The 13,946-nt window shown below is 33.8% G+C and overlaps 1 protein-coding gene across 1 annotated transcript in view; it reads right to left on the bottom strand.

Moving 5' to 3' along the window:
- btv (dynein cytoplasmic heavy chain beethoven) overlaps positions 1-13,946 on the bottom strand; it is a 344,345-nt gene that overhangs the window by 163,720 nt on the left and 166,679 nt on the right. Inside the window, exon 34 of the mRNA XM_072524490.1 lies at positions 2,102-2,343. Coding sequence (XP_072380591.1) covers positions 2,102-2,343 — 242 coding nt within the window. The remainder of the gene's footprint in view (positions 1-2,101; positions 2,344-13,946) is intronic.

The raw sequence follows: 13,946 nt of genomic DNA, 5'->3' as shown, positions 1-13,946 counted from the left end.
TCATTGGGTATTAGCCATTATATATGTTAATAATTGTTCTGAAGCTATTTTTTGTGGCATGTTAAAGTAATTACTATTTAAATGGGAATAAGCCACAATTAAAGGTTAAAGTACGTTTATTGACGTTTCAATTTCCACTTCGGAAATCGTTCTCAAAATACAAATATTAATGTTTGTATAATAACATTAATAATAATGTAAATATTTTAACAAATATTTCTCCGCTAAAAACGAATTTTCGTTAGAACACGTAATTATGACTCAATGGTTTAAGGATTTAATAATTCCCTTTTTAATATTGATGTTGTGATTTCATTTCTAATTTAGATATCTGTTGGCATGTGTTGGTTTTCTATACATCCGAGTCTCATTTCTAGTATCCTTCTTTGATATTAAAACATCCAGGAAAGGTAGTGTGTTATTATATTTCTTTTCCATGGTAAATGTTATTGTCTCTTCTTTATCGTTTATATTATTCAGAAATATTTAAAACAACTTCAATCCGGGAGGCCATATTAAAAAAACTTCATCTACATAATAATATTTACACCATACTGTAAGTTTTAAATTTTGTTTAGAAATAATATTCGTTTTAAAATTTTCCATAAATATATTAGTTAATTAAGATAAACTAAATTATTAAACCAACAGATATATAAATTAAAAATCAAACCACAAAAACAATATTAAAAAGGGAATCATTAAATCATTATCAGATTGAGTCAAAATTACTTGCTTTACCGAAAATTTGTTTTTAGAGGAGAAACGTTTGTTAACATCTGTTTTATTAAAAAATGGTTAGCCATTGTCATTTATAAAAAAGGAATTTTTAAGAATATACCCAATAGAATAGAATAACTAAGAACGGAATCCAACAACAATCACAAGGAATAATCAAGGAAAATAACAATACTATACATAAAAGGATTATCAGAAAAACTTAAAACGATATGAAATAAATTCAATATTTTAACAACATTTAAAACAACAAACACATTGAGACCGTCTTCATCTAAAACTAAACCTAGCAATGGACATAAAAGAACAAAGAATTGTATTTATAACATACCTTGTGAATGCGATTATTTTTATTTAGATAAAACATCAAGACCATTATTATTTTACAAGAAGAATCTAATATTAAAAATATAGAATTTGATAGATCTCAAATATGTAAATATGCATGGGAAAATAAATATAGGGTTCAATGGAAAGATTCAAGTAAAGTCCTGAAAAAAACAGATGGTAAAAGTAGAAAAATCAAAGAAGCGGCTATAATTATACTAAATGAGAACAATTACGCCGCAAATTCTTCCGTAAAATTCAGGAGGATCTGGTTACCCATATTTAAAAAGGAAATTAATAAAAAGAAAATACCACTATTAGTAAGTGAATAACACATCGAGGGATACATAATTTATTTACCATGTCGGGATAGTATCATGAAATTTTTTCCTGATTTTTTTCTAATGATTTATTATGGAATCACTAATCGAAAAATTTTACTGTCATCATTGCATGTGATTGTCTTTTTAAAGACAAATCACATGCTATAACTTTTCTGATAGTATTCTCAAGTTATAGTTAATTTCATGTTATCGAATGAACTATCTTACAATAAAGTCGTCTCAGGAACGCAACTCAACAATATTGGCAATATCATTTTAAACTTGTCTACTTTAAAATGTACAGTATATGTCTAAAATATCAATATATATGAGTCAAATAAAATTAAATTATTAGAAGAATTTTTCACCAAGTGAGAAAATCCAAAACTTGTTAAATTTATTAATGTTTGCTATTTTGAGAACATCTTCCGAAGTAGAAATCGAAACAAAGAAAATACACTTAAATTGTAGCATATTCCTAACAAAAATAGTAATTGCATTAAGATGCCACAAAAAAAAAACAGCTTTAGAACAGTATCTTTTATCTATCTATGCTGACAGATAAAAACGTAAAAGTAATAGGGATTTAAAAAAAAAGATATCTGGTAAAAATGCTCAAGGAGCAATTTCTAGGAGGATAGAAATAGTTGACAACCACAAATCTAAAAACATAAAACATCCCACATAAAAAATTTTTACAAACTCAATCGTACGTTTTAGCGGTTCCATGGGGCCCAACTAACAAAAAATGCTGATACTTTTTGTCGGATATCCAAGGCCGTAAGCAATCCAAATATTGTTCAGTCTGCCCTGTTGCTATCAGATGACTTCTGTCACAATTATCTATTGGATTTATATTAGGATTTGTGTAGTAAGAGTCTATTATATCTCTCTCTTTATTATAACGGCATCGTAAAATAACTGGTGCAGGAGTTTCTCCAATCCAATCAAATATCTGTAATAAAATAAATAAACTTGTAAGTAATAGCTAGATTTACATCAGTTTCTAATTTACGAAATGTTGTTAAACCATAACTAATTTCTACTGAGATATTTAAACTCGTTTAAATATATCGTATTGATGAGCTGAGCTAAGGGAATGCAAAAGAGGACTTTGATTGAAGAAGTAACTGACCATGCCTCCAGAGGGGACACAACTTTCTCCCAAGCCTGCACACACGTGTGTAAAATGTTATGATTATTTTGATTTCTAATAAAGGAAACATTAAAAAATGTCTTTATCTTATAATATTATTAGGATATTATATAGGGTGTGCCAAAAGAAGCGGGACGTTTAAATATTTCCAATTTTATATCGAATCTAAAAACACAAAAAAGTTTTAATATTTTTTTAAACATTTATCGAATAACATCAAAATCACTCAGTAAGTGGGGTGAGGACCAATATAAATTTTTAATAAAAACCTCTATTTTATATTGCAGGTTTGAGTTCCTCATGAAAAAATAAGTAACTTTTATTCAAAATTCTTTTTTAATTCTAAAAATTTAAGTAGAAAACCCTATTTTTATTGCAGTTTGAATATTAAGTGCAAAAGTAAACAAGTTTCATCTGAATTTTTTTCGATTTGTAATAGATGGCGTTGTTATCGCAGTTTCTTAAATAGGAGTCACGACTCAGAAGTCAGTGAGTACAGTACAGTATTAGGAAAGATAAAAACGGCGAAGCTACATATTGGTTGGCATCAGGAGAAAGAATAAATCATTCTCTCTCCTGATGCCAACCAATATGTAGCTTCGCAGTTAAAAAAAAATTAAACTGTTTGTCCGTGTGTAGTGTAGTGTAATGAAGAATTTTATGTTTATTCATAACATTCTCAACAGATTGTTGGATAGGCCAAATTTGACGCAATGCCCCTGAAGAGGCTCTAGGAAGCGAAAGTACTTGGGCAAGATTTAATAAATAAACTGTGCTTGATATCTGCTTTTCATTTAATTAAAGTTCATTTATTCGAGCATTCAACCTTATATCGCTTTAATAATCTTTATACTGTCACTGGTTTTTGTTACTATGCCAAAGCTTTTGATTGTGTAAATCACAACATTTTGATAAAAAACACTGAATTTCTACGGAATGCGAGGTATTTCTTTGAATTGGTTCCAATCTTACCTGAGGAATAGGAAACAACTGGTTAGAGCAAATGATACTGACTCTAGTCACAAAAGCATTGTATGTGGAGTACCACAAGGTTCAGTACTGGGTGCTCTACTTTTCCTTATCTTTGTAAATCACATCACTAACTTAAAAATAGATGGAACATTTTTTCTTTTTGCTGAAGAAGAAAAAGTATTACCTGGAAGAACTCTAATATTGCAACACTTCATGCAATTATAACTTCTGATCTACTTAAAATAAAAACCTGGTCCGACTCTAATTTACTCTCTTTTAACGTGGATAAGACAATAGCATTATCCTATAAAGGAGCTCTTTAACCCTTGCTTCTTAATAACAGCCAGATCAGTATAATTGATTCTGTAAAATTTCTTGGTATTTTTATAGACAGCAACCTTAAATGGTCCCTTCATATGGATTTGTTAGGTAAGAAACTAGCCTCAGCCTGCTATGCAATAACATCTGTTTCGAAGGAAATGAATTTAGTATCTTCCAAAATAACATTACTTTTCTTTGTTGTAGTCTCATCTTCGATATGGCTTTCCTTTTTGGGGTTCTAGTACAGCTGCCCGATCTAATGTTATTTTTAAATTACAAAAAAAAAACAATATGGTATCTTTTTGGCCTCAATAGAATAACACATTGCAAAAGCTACTTCAAAAATCACGGGATTTTAACTCTTCCCTCTCTACTCGTAGAAACTGTTTGCTTAATTCGTAAATACCTACATGTTTTTCCAGCCTAGTCATGACTACTCCACCAGAAATTCAAGCTTTGATGTGTATTTACCGATCCCATCCGCTGAGTTAGTAAAGAAATCTATATTATATTCGGCAAAAAAATTATACAACCATCGAATAATTAAGAAAGTACAGTACGTTTAGGTACAAGCAACAAAGTATTTTTATATATATTTGGGTATCACATGCAGCAACTTAAACTCATTCGTAAACTAGTTCGTAAGGTTTTATTATGCAATTTGCAATTTAGTGAAATTTTGCAATGGATTGTATATTTTATTTTATTATTTTTTATTTTGTGATATGACTTGATATTGTTATTGTTATTATCATTTTTTTTACTTTTACTTGTCTAAGCTTTGCCCTTAAAATTTTACAATTTTCAGTGACAAAAAAGCATATTTCTATTCTATTGTATCAAACGTCTTTACGTAGAAACTGAATCTTAAAAAATTATGGTTCCTGTTTAAGATTTTAAAGTTGCCACCCACTCTATTCTCAGGGGATAGAGATGAAGAGTCTTGTTTGATGTCATAAAATAGATTTTTGAAAAATATTTAAAATACACCTTTTTTTTGGTTTTTTATTTAGAAGTGTATTTCTCGAGATATTAGACGGTTTGCATAATCTCCTAGCACCATCTATCAAGAACTTGAAAAATGTTTCGAATAAAAGATACTTATTTTTTCATTAGGAATCCAAATATGCAATCAAAAAATGTGAATTACCAATCAAGATTCTAAATTTGTCCACGCCCACAATTGGTAGGGCTAGACGGTCAGGTTTGGTGTGTTTTTCAGTTTTCATTCCAATGTAAATTCCGTGAAATATTCGACTATCGGTATATATAAATATTGTTATCCAAAATAACATCACACTTTTTGTAGAGTTTGATAAAAACAAATTAATTTTAAAAATTGAAGCGAAAAATTGTGTTTAACATTATGACGTGAATTATTTTTAAATTTGGAATAACATACAGCATGTTTCCGATATTACAATGACCACAACAGTACTAGAGTTCAAGGATTTGAAAAAAATACGTTCCAAAAAAGCAAAAGTACTCAAAATACTTCTTAAACTTTCAAGCCAACCTATCGTTAAAATTGCACTTTCACTATCCTGGGTTACACTAGTATTCCATTAAAAAATAAGTCAAAAAGTAATGTTTGAAAGAATTTATTAAAAACAACATTTTAACACAAATACAACTAACGAATTTTAATAACTTGGTGAACATTATTGTTTCTCAGAACATCCTGGACAAACTTTAATTTGATGTTTGGCACAGATGAATTTTTTGCACACATTGCACCTCGTTCGGCTCTTACGGTCCCAGATCGCACACAGAAACTGCATATGCCTGAATTTACATGAGTTTCTTCTTGAATTTCATAAGATCCACTTTCCGTCAAAATACCCTTGATAGTTTTGCATAGATATACTGGTTAAGTTGACTAATAGTACTCTCATATAGGGCTGTATGACTTACAAAAGCTAAAGTTTTCAAATAGAGCCGCCTTTCTCTTGCTTCTGAACCCTTTAGCAGAACGAGCGTATTAACTCCCACAATATTAAGAAGTCCATAAAACATACACAGAGACCAACGACGAGTTCTCCTTCAAACGTAGTATAAGTGATAAAGCTTGTCTATACTACCAACTCCCCCTTTAGTGCTACTGTAGAACTGTATTATCTCAGGCAATTGGACACTGTTTATCTTTAATACATCTTTATTCGCTTCCCCATAGCTGCTCATCTACAGTGTAATATTTGGATAGTAAGCGTAAAGGCTAGCTTCTTTGAACTACATGATTAAACAGAGCTTTAATAGGAGCTAAGAGATCTAATTTCCTTCTTTCTTCCCTGTTGTTGCGGTCGTTAAATCTTAGACAGTTAATGAGATACTCAAATCGTGCTTAAGGTATGGTATAATGAAAATAGCTACCTAAATACCTGTCAATTAATTCTTTACTATGACATGATTTATGTTCAGAACTCCTGTCAATATGTAGAGCCCAAATAGTGCCTCCTAAGAGCCAAATGCTTTTTATGTAGGAGTCCTGGGTAATAGAACTCCAACATAGTTCCCAAACCGATTCAAATTCAGGACAGCGTGACGCGCTTTGTTCCTGATATCCTCTAGTCCGCAAATTTAAAATTGCTTGCTTGGGCCCTAAATCTCCGCACTGGTCTACGTCCATTCCGAAGACTTGTTGCTCAAGTGTTTGTGCCCTATTTGCCCGGGTTCATTGTCTTTGTTTTTTAATGTTTTTTATTATTTTTATTCTAGGATGTCTTGAGGAGAGTCCTGTTGTTGTTGATTAGTCCTCACCCCTTGGAGGCCACACAGCGCGGCGATTAGCAGTATTTGTCGTCTTATAGAGCTATGAACTACCTATCCTTTGTTAGTATATTTGTTTTTCTCTCTAGGGTTTATGCCGTTCTCTCTGGTGATTTACTTTTGTTTAGTTTGTCTTCACTTTTCTTTGGTTTCTTAATTTATTCCACTATGTGTTGTTTAGGTCTCTTGTGTTTCCAATGGTGGAAAACGTCATATCTTATGATCTCTCGCAGTATGGGACTAGGGTGATTTTCCAGTTCTGCGAATTTTATCCTAGCTCTTTCTTCAATATTTCCCTCACCCTGACCTTATTTAGGTCCCTGTATATAAAGCGTTCTGCTACGTATCTGGGAATGTTGACAGCTTCTCTTAAGCAATTGTGGTAATTGCTTGGATCCTCTTTTTTGTGGTTTTACACATGTTTCCCTATGCGAGATATGCATATGTAAGTATCGGTAGGATGATACTGTTTATTAATATTATCTTTGTTTTTATCCCTAGTTGACTTTTTCTACCTGTGAATTCTCTAATGGTTGATTTAGACATGTTGGCTTTTTGCACTGTGGCCTCTACGTGCTTCTTAAATGTTAGTCCTTTATCTATGTTGACTCCCAGGTATTTGGCCCCGATTTTTCACTCGATAGGATTGTTCTGTACAGTAAGTTGTTCCTCAGGTTGTTGTTGTTTCTTTTTGAATAGCACCGCTTGCGTTTTATCGGAGTTTATGGTGATTTTCCATTTTATACTCCACTCCTCGACTTTGTCCCACGCGGTTTGTTTACTGCTATATCAATATTTCGGTGCTTGGCCGCTATTGCAGTGTTGCCTGCATAAAGCCCTGGTCTATTTCTTTGTTTGTGTAATCCAGTATCTATTTTATAATGTTATCGGTAAAAAATAAACAGAATGCTTCATACCCTGACTTGGCAGATCAGATTTAATTTTATTTCTCGGTAGATGAACTACAATATTTTTTGCAGCGAGTCGATTACAATTGACGGGTTTTACTAAACTCCATTTAATTTTCTTTGTACCATAAAGTCTTGTAGCTAACTAACAACGTTTACCATGTCGCCAGAATCTCTCACCCAAATTACATTTTGAGCATCATTTTTCGCTTTATCGATGTCTTCCGTTTCCTCACTATTTTGGTTCTAAATATCATTTCGTCTATTATTTTCATATATATATTTAGGGATTCTACAGTATTCACTGCCTTCCCTTGCTCAACCGTTTCCATCTATCTCTGTTGTTCCATTCTCCATAGTTTAGTCCTCTCTTACTCATGGCGTCGTCTACTTCGTTCCTCCAGGATTTTCGGGGTCGTCCTCTTTTCCTCCTTCCTATGGGGCTCCATTCGGTTATTCTCTTTATCCATCTGCTGTCGCTAGTTCTTCTTACATGTCCATACCACTTTAGTCTTTTTTGTTCTATATATGTTAGTATGTCTGTTTCTATTGATGTTCTTTGCTTCTTCTTTGCTATTATTTTCATCTATTACTTTATCTTCTTTACTTTTTAAACTATATTCTGACTTTTGGGGACTTTCTTCGACAAACTTGCTGATTATTTCTTCTAACCCATGTTGTTTTAAATACTTTAGTTGTCTCTTCCGTCCTTGGCCCCTACTAGTACTGGGATTTGCAGCATCCATAATTTTATTTTATAACAATACCAAATACTTGTAAGTAAGTATGTAAAACTTACAATTTTTATCTACATATAACTAGGATTATAAAATAATATGACTTACCGGAAACACTTATTCAAACATCTAAATAATAATTACGATTTGTTACACTTAACTGCGATAAACTCAGTCTGAGAGACTTACACACCTAAACAGAAAGCGTTCAGCAACGTATCTGGGTACATTTGCCGCTTCTCTGAGGATGTAATTGTGGGCTGCTTGTATTTACTTTTTATTTAAACCTGTGAGTCCTCTTATTGCTACTCTGGCTGTTGCTGTTTTCTAGATGATTGTGCCCACGTGTTGCGTGAATGTTAAGCCTTGGTCCATAATGGCTCCTAGGTATTTCGCTTCCCTTTTCCATTCGATTGAAATATCTTGCACTAACACTTGTTCCTCTGAGGTTTCTCTTTTCTTTTTAAATATGATTGTTTGTGTCTTCTCTGAATTAATTGCCATTTTCCATTGGATACACGATTCTTCAATGTTATCCAATGCTGTCTGTAGATTGTTGACCGCTACTTCTAAGTTTCCGTTTTTGGCCGCAATCGCTGTGCATAAAGGCTAAGTAGTGTTTCTGGTGTTCTTGGAACATCTGCGGTGTATATTGTGTATAATAGGGCTGATAGGACTGCCCCATGTGGCACTTCAGCTTCTGGAGCTTGGTGTTCGGATAGTAATTGTTCTATTCGAACCCTGGAGCTTTGGTTGCACAAATACGAAGAGATTAGTTTCGTCGTGGCCTCACTGTATCCGTAGCCTCTCATTTTGTATATTACACTGTGTCGAAGGCTTTGCTTACATCCAGTAATGCTACTCCTGTGTACTTTTTGTCGTTAAATCCAGCTGTTATGTATTCTGTTTAAAGTCTGTCTAAGTATTTGTAATTCGCTGGAGTGTTCTGCTCTAAATCGGAACTGAGCTTTTGGGATTAGTCCTATTTCGTATGTTTTAGGTTGTAGTCTGCTTAATATTACTCTTTCTACGATCTTGCTGACTGCTGGCAATAGTTACACTTTCCCAACTCAGGGGTACTATTGTACGCCAACATGTCTATGTAGCGTAGCGTATCGGGAGACTGAACTGAACGAAACATACATTGTGCCAAGCCTAATAGCATTTTAGAAAGGTAGATGGATGGCCGGCGATAAATCTGTAAAATTACAAGAATCATAATAAAATAATTAATTTTGCTTGGGGTACTAAAGTATCATAGGTGGGGTTTGAAGGTTAATACTATTTAAGAAAATTACTTGAAAAGTTAAAATAAATGCTTTAAAATAATGCTAAAACTTAAGAAATAAGTTGGTGAATATATAGAATTATTGGTTTAAAAATGGATTGGTCTAGATTTATCAAATTATGTAGAGTTTTCAATTCTGATCATTCTAGTCCTTCTGTTTCTAGTGTTTAGGTTAAGTATATAGAAGATCTGACGAAATGAACTTGTATACTTTATCTATTTAACATTAGCTATTCATATTATTGAATATATGGCCCTAATATCCAATTTTATCCTCATATTTTTTTAATTGCCGTTTCTCTATATTGGACCTGCACTTTGCGAAACATCATTGCTCCGACCTATTTGCGGTATACCTTTAATCTGGTTACAGAATGCATCGTTTTCATATCTTTTGTTATCTCCAGTATGGTGGAGCGAAAAATTTTTTTTCCTAAATTAGTCATGCTCGTCCTACAGAAAGTTGTGCATGTACAAATCAAATATTTTCAGAAAATTACAAAAATATATGTCGAGTCCTTCCACTACCCCCACCACTTTCATTATATTTTCACTTTAAGACTAATGTGGCGGTGGAAGAACAGGTTAGATTGCTTTTTTTATTAAAAGTTATTGCTTTATTTATTATAATAAATATTTTCAGTGGTCAGCGGTTCCTTTTTTCTAAATAATTTTTTTTTCTTGAAATCTTATACTTAAGTGTATACGGGTATTACGGGCTAGTATGGTGGTAGGCGTTTAATACGAGGCCGGCCTATATCACTGAAACTTGTGACTTGCACGACAAAGACGAACTACTAGACTCTACACCGAACGCCGTTAGTCATTGCCTAGATACAGCGAAGAGTGTTACACGTTAATCAATTTTTCACTTACTACTTTTTACTAACTTAACTTTAACTTAAAATGTCTAAAAATACAAGAAATGCAATAGAGTGCCCCCTTTTTGGTGTACCAAGAGAGTTACAATGTTCTATTTTACCCACGTTTTTAAAATAATTGTACTAATCGAAATCTTCTTGTATCAGAGGCTTCAGAAGTTGTTGCTCAGAAGGTTGAAAATATTTGGAAATCTGCTTCAATTCCAATTGTAAGCCATCAAAGAATTGTAGCATTAACTAAAGAATACCAGTAAAAAAGGATATACCTTCGGAAGCCCTATTTAAAAAGAAAAGACGTCGCTTCGTACAAATCAAATAGAAAAAAATCAATCTTACAATTGGATGTGTTTAAGAAAGACATTTTGCGATTGTTTGACATTGCTGCATGTAAATGTGACAATTTTATTTCACGTTTGTGTTTAAAGCAGAACAAGGTAAGAAAATAAGTTTATTATTTAATATACATAATTGGTATTTAAACCAGTCATTTCAGGAATGTATAAACTTCAATATTATTTTAGGTTCCAATAAAGGAATGCTCATTTCTCCAAGACCAGAGGTCCTGTCGGCAAATGATGATTGGCTCTGTAGATTTTGAAACTGTTCGACAACAACAAAAACTGGAAATGAGAAATAAGTGTGACAAAGAAAAAACATAATCGATGATGCAAAAGCTAGCACATCCTTTTATAACAGACAAGTAGATGGTTTGGAAGTAGAAATTGAACCGGGATTTAACAATATCGACGGAAATGAGGTAACCCATCATGAAAAGATAAAGGAGCAATCTGCCGTTATTTCTGATGAACAAACTATATTACATCCGACCAAACGTAATACCAGAAATCTCTCTGAGTTAGCTAAAACGCTTGATAGATACGCGGTGTCAGATAGAGCAGGTGCTGCAATAGCTTCGGCAGTGTTACAAGACTATGGAATTGTCAATAACGAAGATACTCAAAATATTATTGACCGTCAGAAAGTGACACACGAAAGACAAAAAAATAGGACAGACCTTCAAAGATTCTCAAAATCAATAGTTTTGTTTAGTTTGTACTTCGATGGTCGTAAAGATAAAACATTGACTTTTGAGATAATAGGAAAAGAACAATAGTAGAAGAACACATTAGTTTAATACAAGAACCTGATTGAAAATATCTGGGCCATATATCTCCTATCTCTGAAACGGCAGCAAATATTTTGGACGCATTTAATATTTTATTTTTAAATCTCTTTGATTTCATTAGACAGTTTAGAGGTAATTGGATGTGACGGAACAAATACCAATGTAGCATGTAAGGGTGGAATTATTTCGTTGTTGGAAAAAACAATTGGGCGGCCCTTGCAATGGTTTATTTGCCAATTGCATGCGAACGAACTTCCTTTGCAACATTTGCTTCAGCATCATGATGGTGAGACAACTGGCCCTCGAGCATTTTGTGGACACATTGGAATGCTTTTACATAATTGCGAAAAGCTTTCTATTGTGGAGTTTTCTAGGATAGAATCAGAACTACCTGATATAACATCTAATTTTGAGGTGAGTACGGATCTAAACTATTTACATCAAATATGTTCATAAATAATAAACGGCAGCTGCTCCGAAGCTCTTTCCAAACGTGACCCTGGAAAACTAGTTCATTCCCGTTGATTAACTACTGCTAACCGAATCCTTCGTTTGTATGTTAGTACCGAAAATTCGACTCAGAATTTAGTTTCATTGGCAACATTTATAATTAATGTTTAGGCTCCAATGTGGTTTTTGATCAAAACAAAATCTTCATGCATTTATGGCGCACAACATATATTCAAGTATATTGAACTATGACATTATTTACACGAAGATTTAAAAAATGTTATTTTCAAAGTAATTAATAAAACCTGATCTTTTTGGCACCCTGAAAATATATTACTTTCTATGTTGTGGGAAGAGCGCAAGCATATAAGACATCTAGCTTATTGCAGAATTTTAAAGTATAGGACCGTATGCGATGGTAAATTAAATATTCATAGTTTCGCAGTTCCAGACTTCAACTTTAAGGCTAAAAACTACTATGAACTAGTAGATTGCCAAACCATCCTATGGACTGAGCCACCCATAACTGCTAGATTGACAGATGCCCAGTTGAAAGAAATAGTAGAAGACCCAGAGAAATCTGAAATTTCTTATATAAAAAAGTATCCTTGTCATACACAGGCCGTGAAAAGAGTTGTCAAAATGGTAACTGAAGCATCTGTTACAGTTTGTGGATATGAAAGACGAGATGGACTAATTAGAAACCAACTAGCTTTAAAGTCTATCATGCCGTCATTTGAAAGCAAGAAATATTTTATTTCAAACATGTAAATATTGTACACTTACGTTATTTTAAATTTCTTGTAGTAAAAAATAAAGAAATAGTAAATACTTTGGTTTAGTTTAGTATTTTAATTTATTGAGGACTGGAATTGTTGTGAATAGTAGTGGAGGGTATCAAAAATCACTATGAAAGGGAAAATTGTTGGATACAAAGGAAATGTCTTTAAAATAATTTAACATCACTCCAAAATAAAGTATGTTTCCCAATTACTAGGGTTCAAGAATCATTTTCCAAAAAAAAACCTAAAAAAAATTCTATATTTCTTTCCAGTAGTCAGACGTCCTGATTTTCCTACACACACATCAGTGTTCATTCTCGGAGGATAGGGTAAGGATTCTTTATTCATGAGGAGAGAATGTTTGAAGTGCCCGTTGAGGGTCGGTTGACCCTCTTCAGGCTTGAGTTTGAATGTTGTTGGTTAATGGCGTACACACAGCTAAAACAACCCGAAAAATCACCGGCGATTTTGCGTTCTTCTTTCTTCGTCACTTTTCAGGCAGACAGCGAGCCAGGGGCGAGAGGGTTTGACTGGAATCGATGTTCTTTCCAGTGAATGTGTTGGTTTTTGAGCTAGACACGACAAGCCCTGTCTCTAGTGACCATTGGTCCTGTGCAGTCTCGAGCTTAACTCGGCCCCAAAACCAGTGTATTGCACTGTAATTTTGTGGACGAGTGTGCTCGTGAGTGGAGGCGCCTCGGCTTTCGAGAGTTGACTTGTCGCATTTCGCTCAGTGTGAATGTGTGTGTAAATCAAACAGTGACGGCCGCTGCCATTTCGATGTTACAGACTCCGTCGAATCACTTAGATTTTCTCCGGCCGCCCACAGACTCCGTATAAAGTAACGGAGGCTGCAGATGGTCGGAGGTCCCGGTGATGAGGATGTTTCGGTAGCAGAAAGAGTGCCCCTTTCACTGTTTGATTTGTGTGTGTGTGTGAGTGTGAATGTGAGCTTAGTGTGCATGTGTGCGAATCTGAATCGACAGAAACTAGAACCGTGTTCTCTAGTGACCATTGTTCCTGCAGCCGTTTATGCGTTTGCAACCGACTTCAGAACTAGTGTATTGCACTAAAATTCTGTTATCGGTCGCTTACGCTAACGGCCAGGCCTCGTCGGAGTTCGATAGACGGTTCCAGCAATTGTCGATTCAGTTGAGAAAGTAGTTGCGGC

The sequence above is a fragment of the Diabrotica undecimpunctata genome, chromosome 3 (assembly GCF_040954645.1).
Source record: "Diabrotica undecimpunctata isolate CICGRU chromosome 3, icDiaUnde3, whole genome shotgun sequence".
Classification (NCBI taxonomy): Eukaryota; Metazoa; Arthropoda; class Insecta; order Coleoptera; family Chrysomelidae; genus Diabrotica; species Diabrotica undecimpunctata.
The sequence above is the reverse complement of the archived record's forward strand: the minus strand, read 5'-3'. Positions and strand labels throughout refer to the sequence as shown.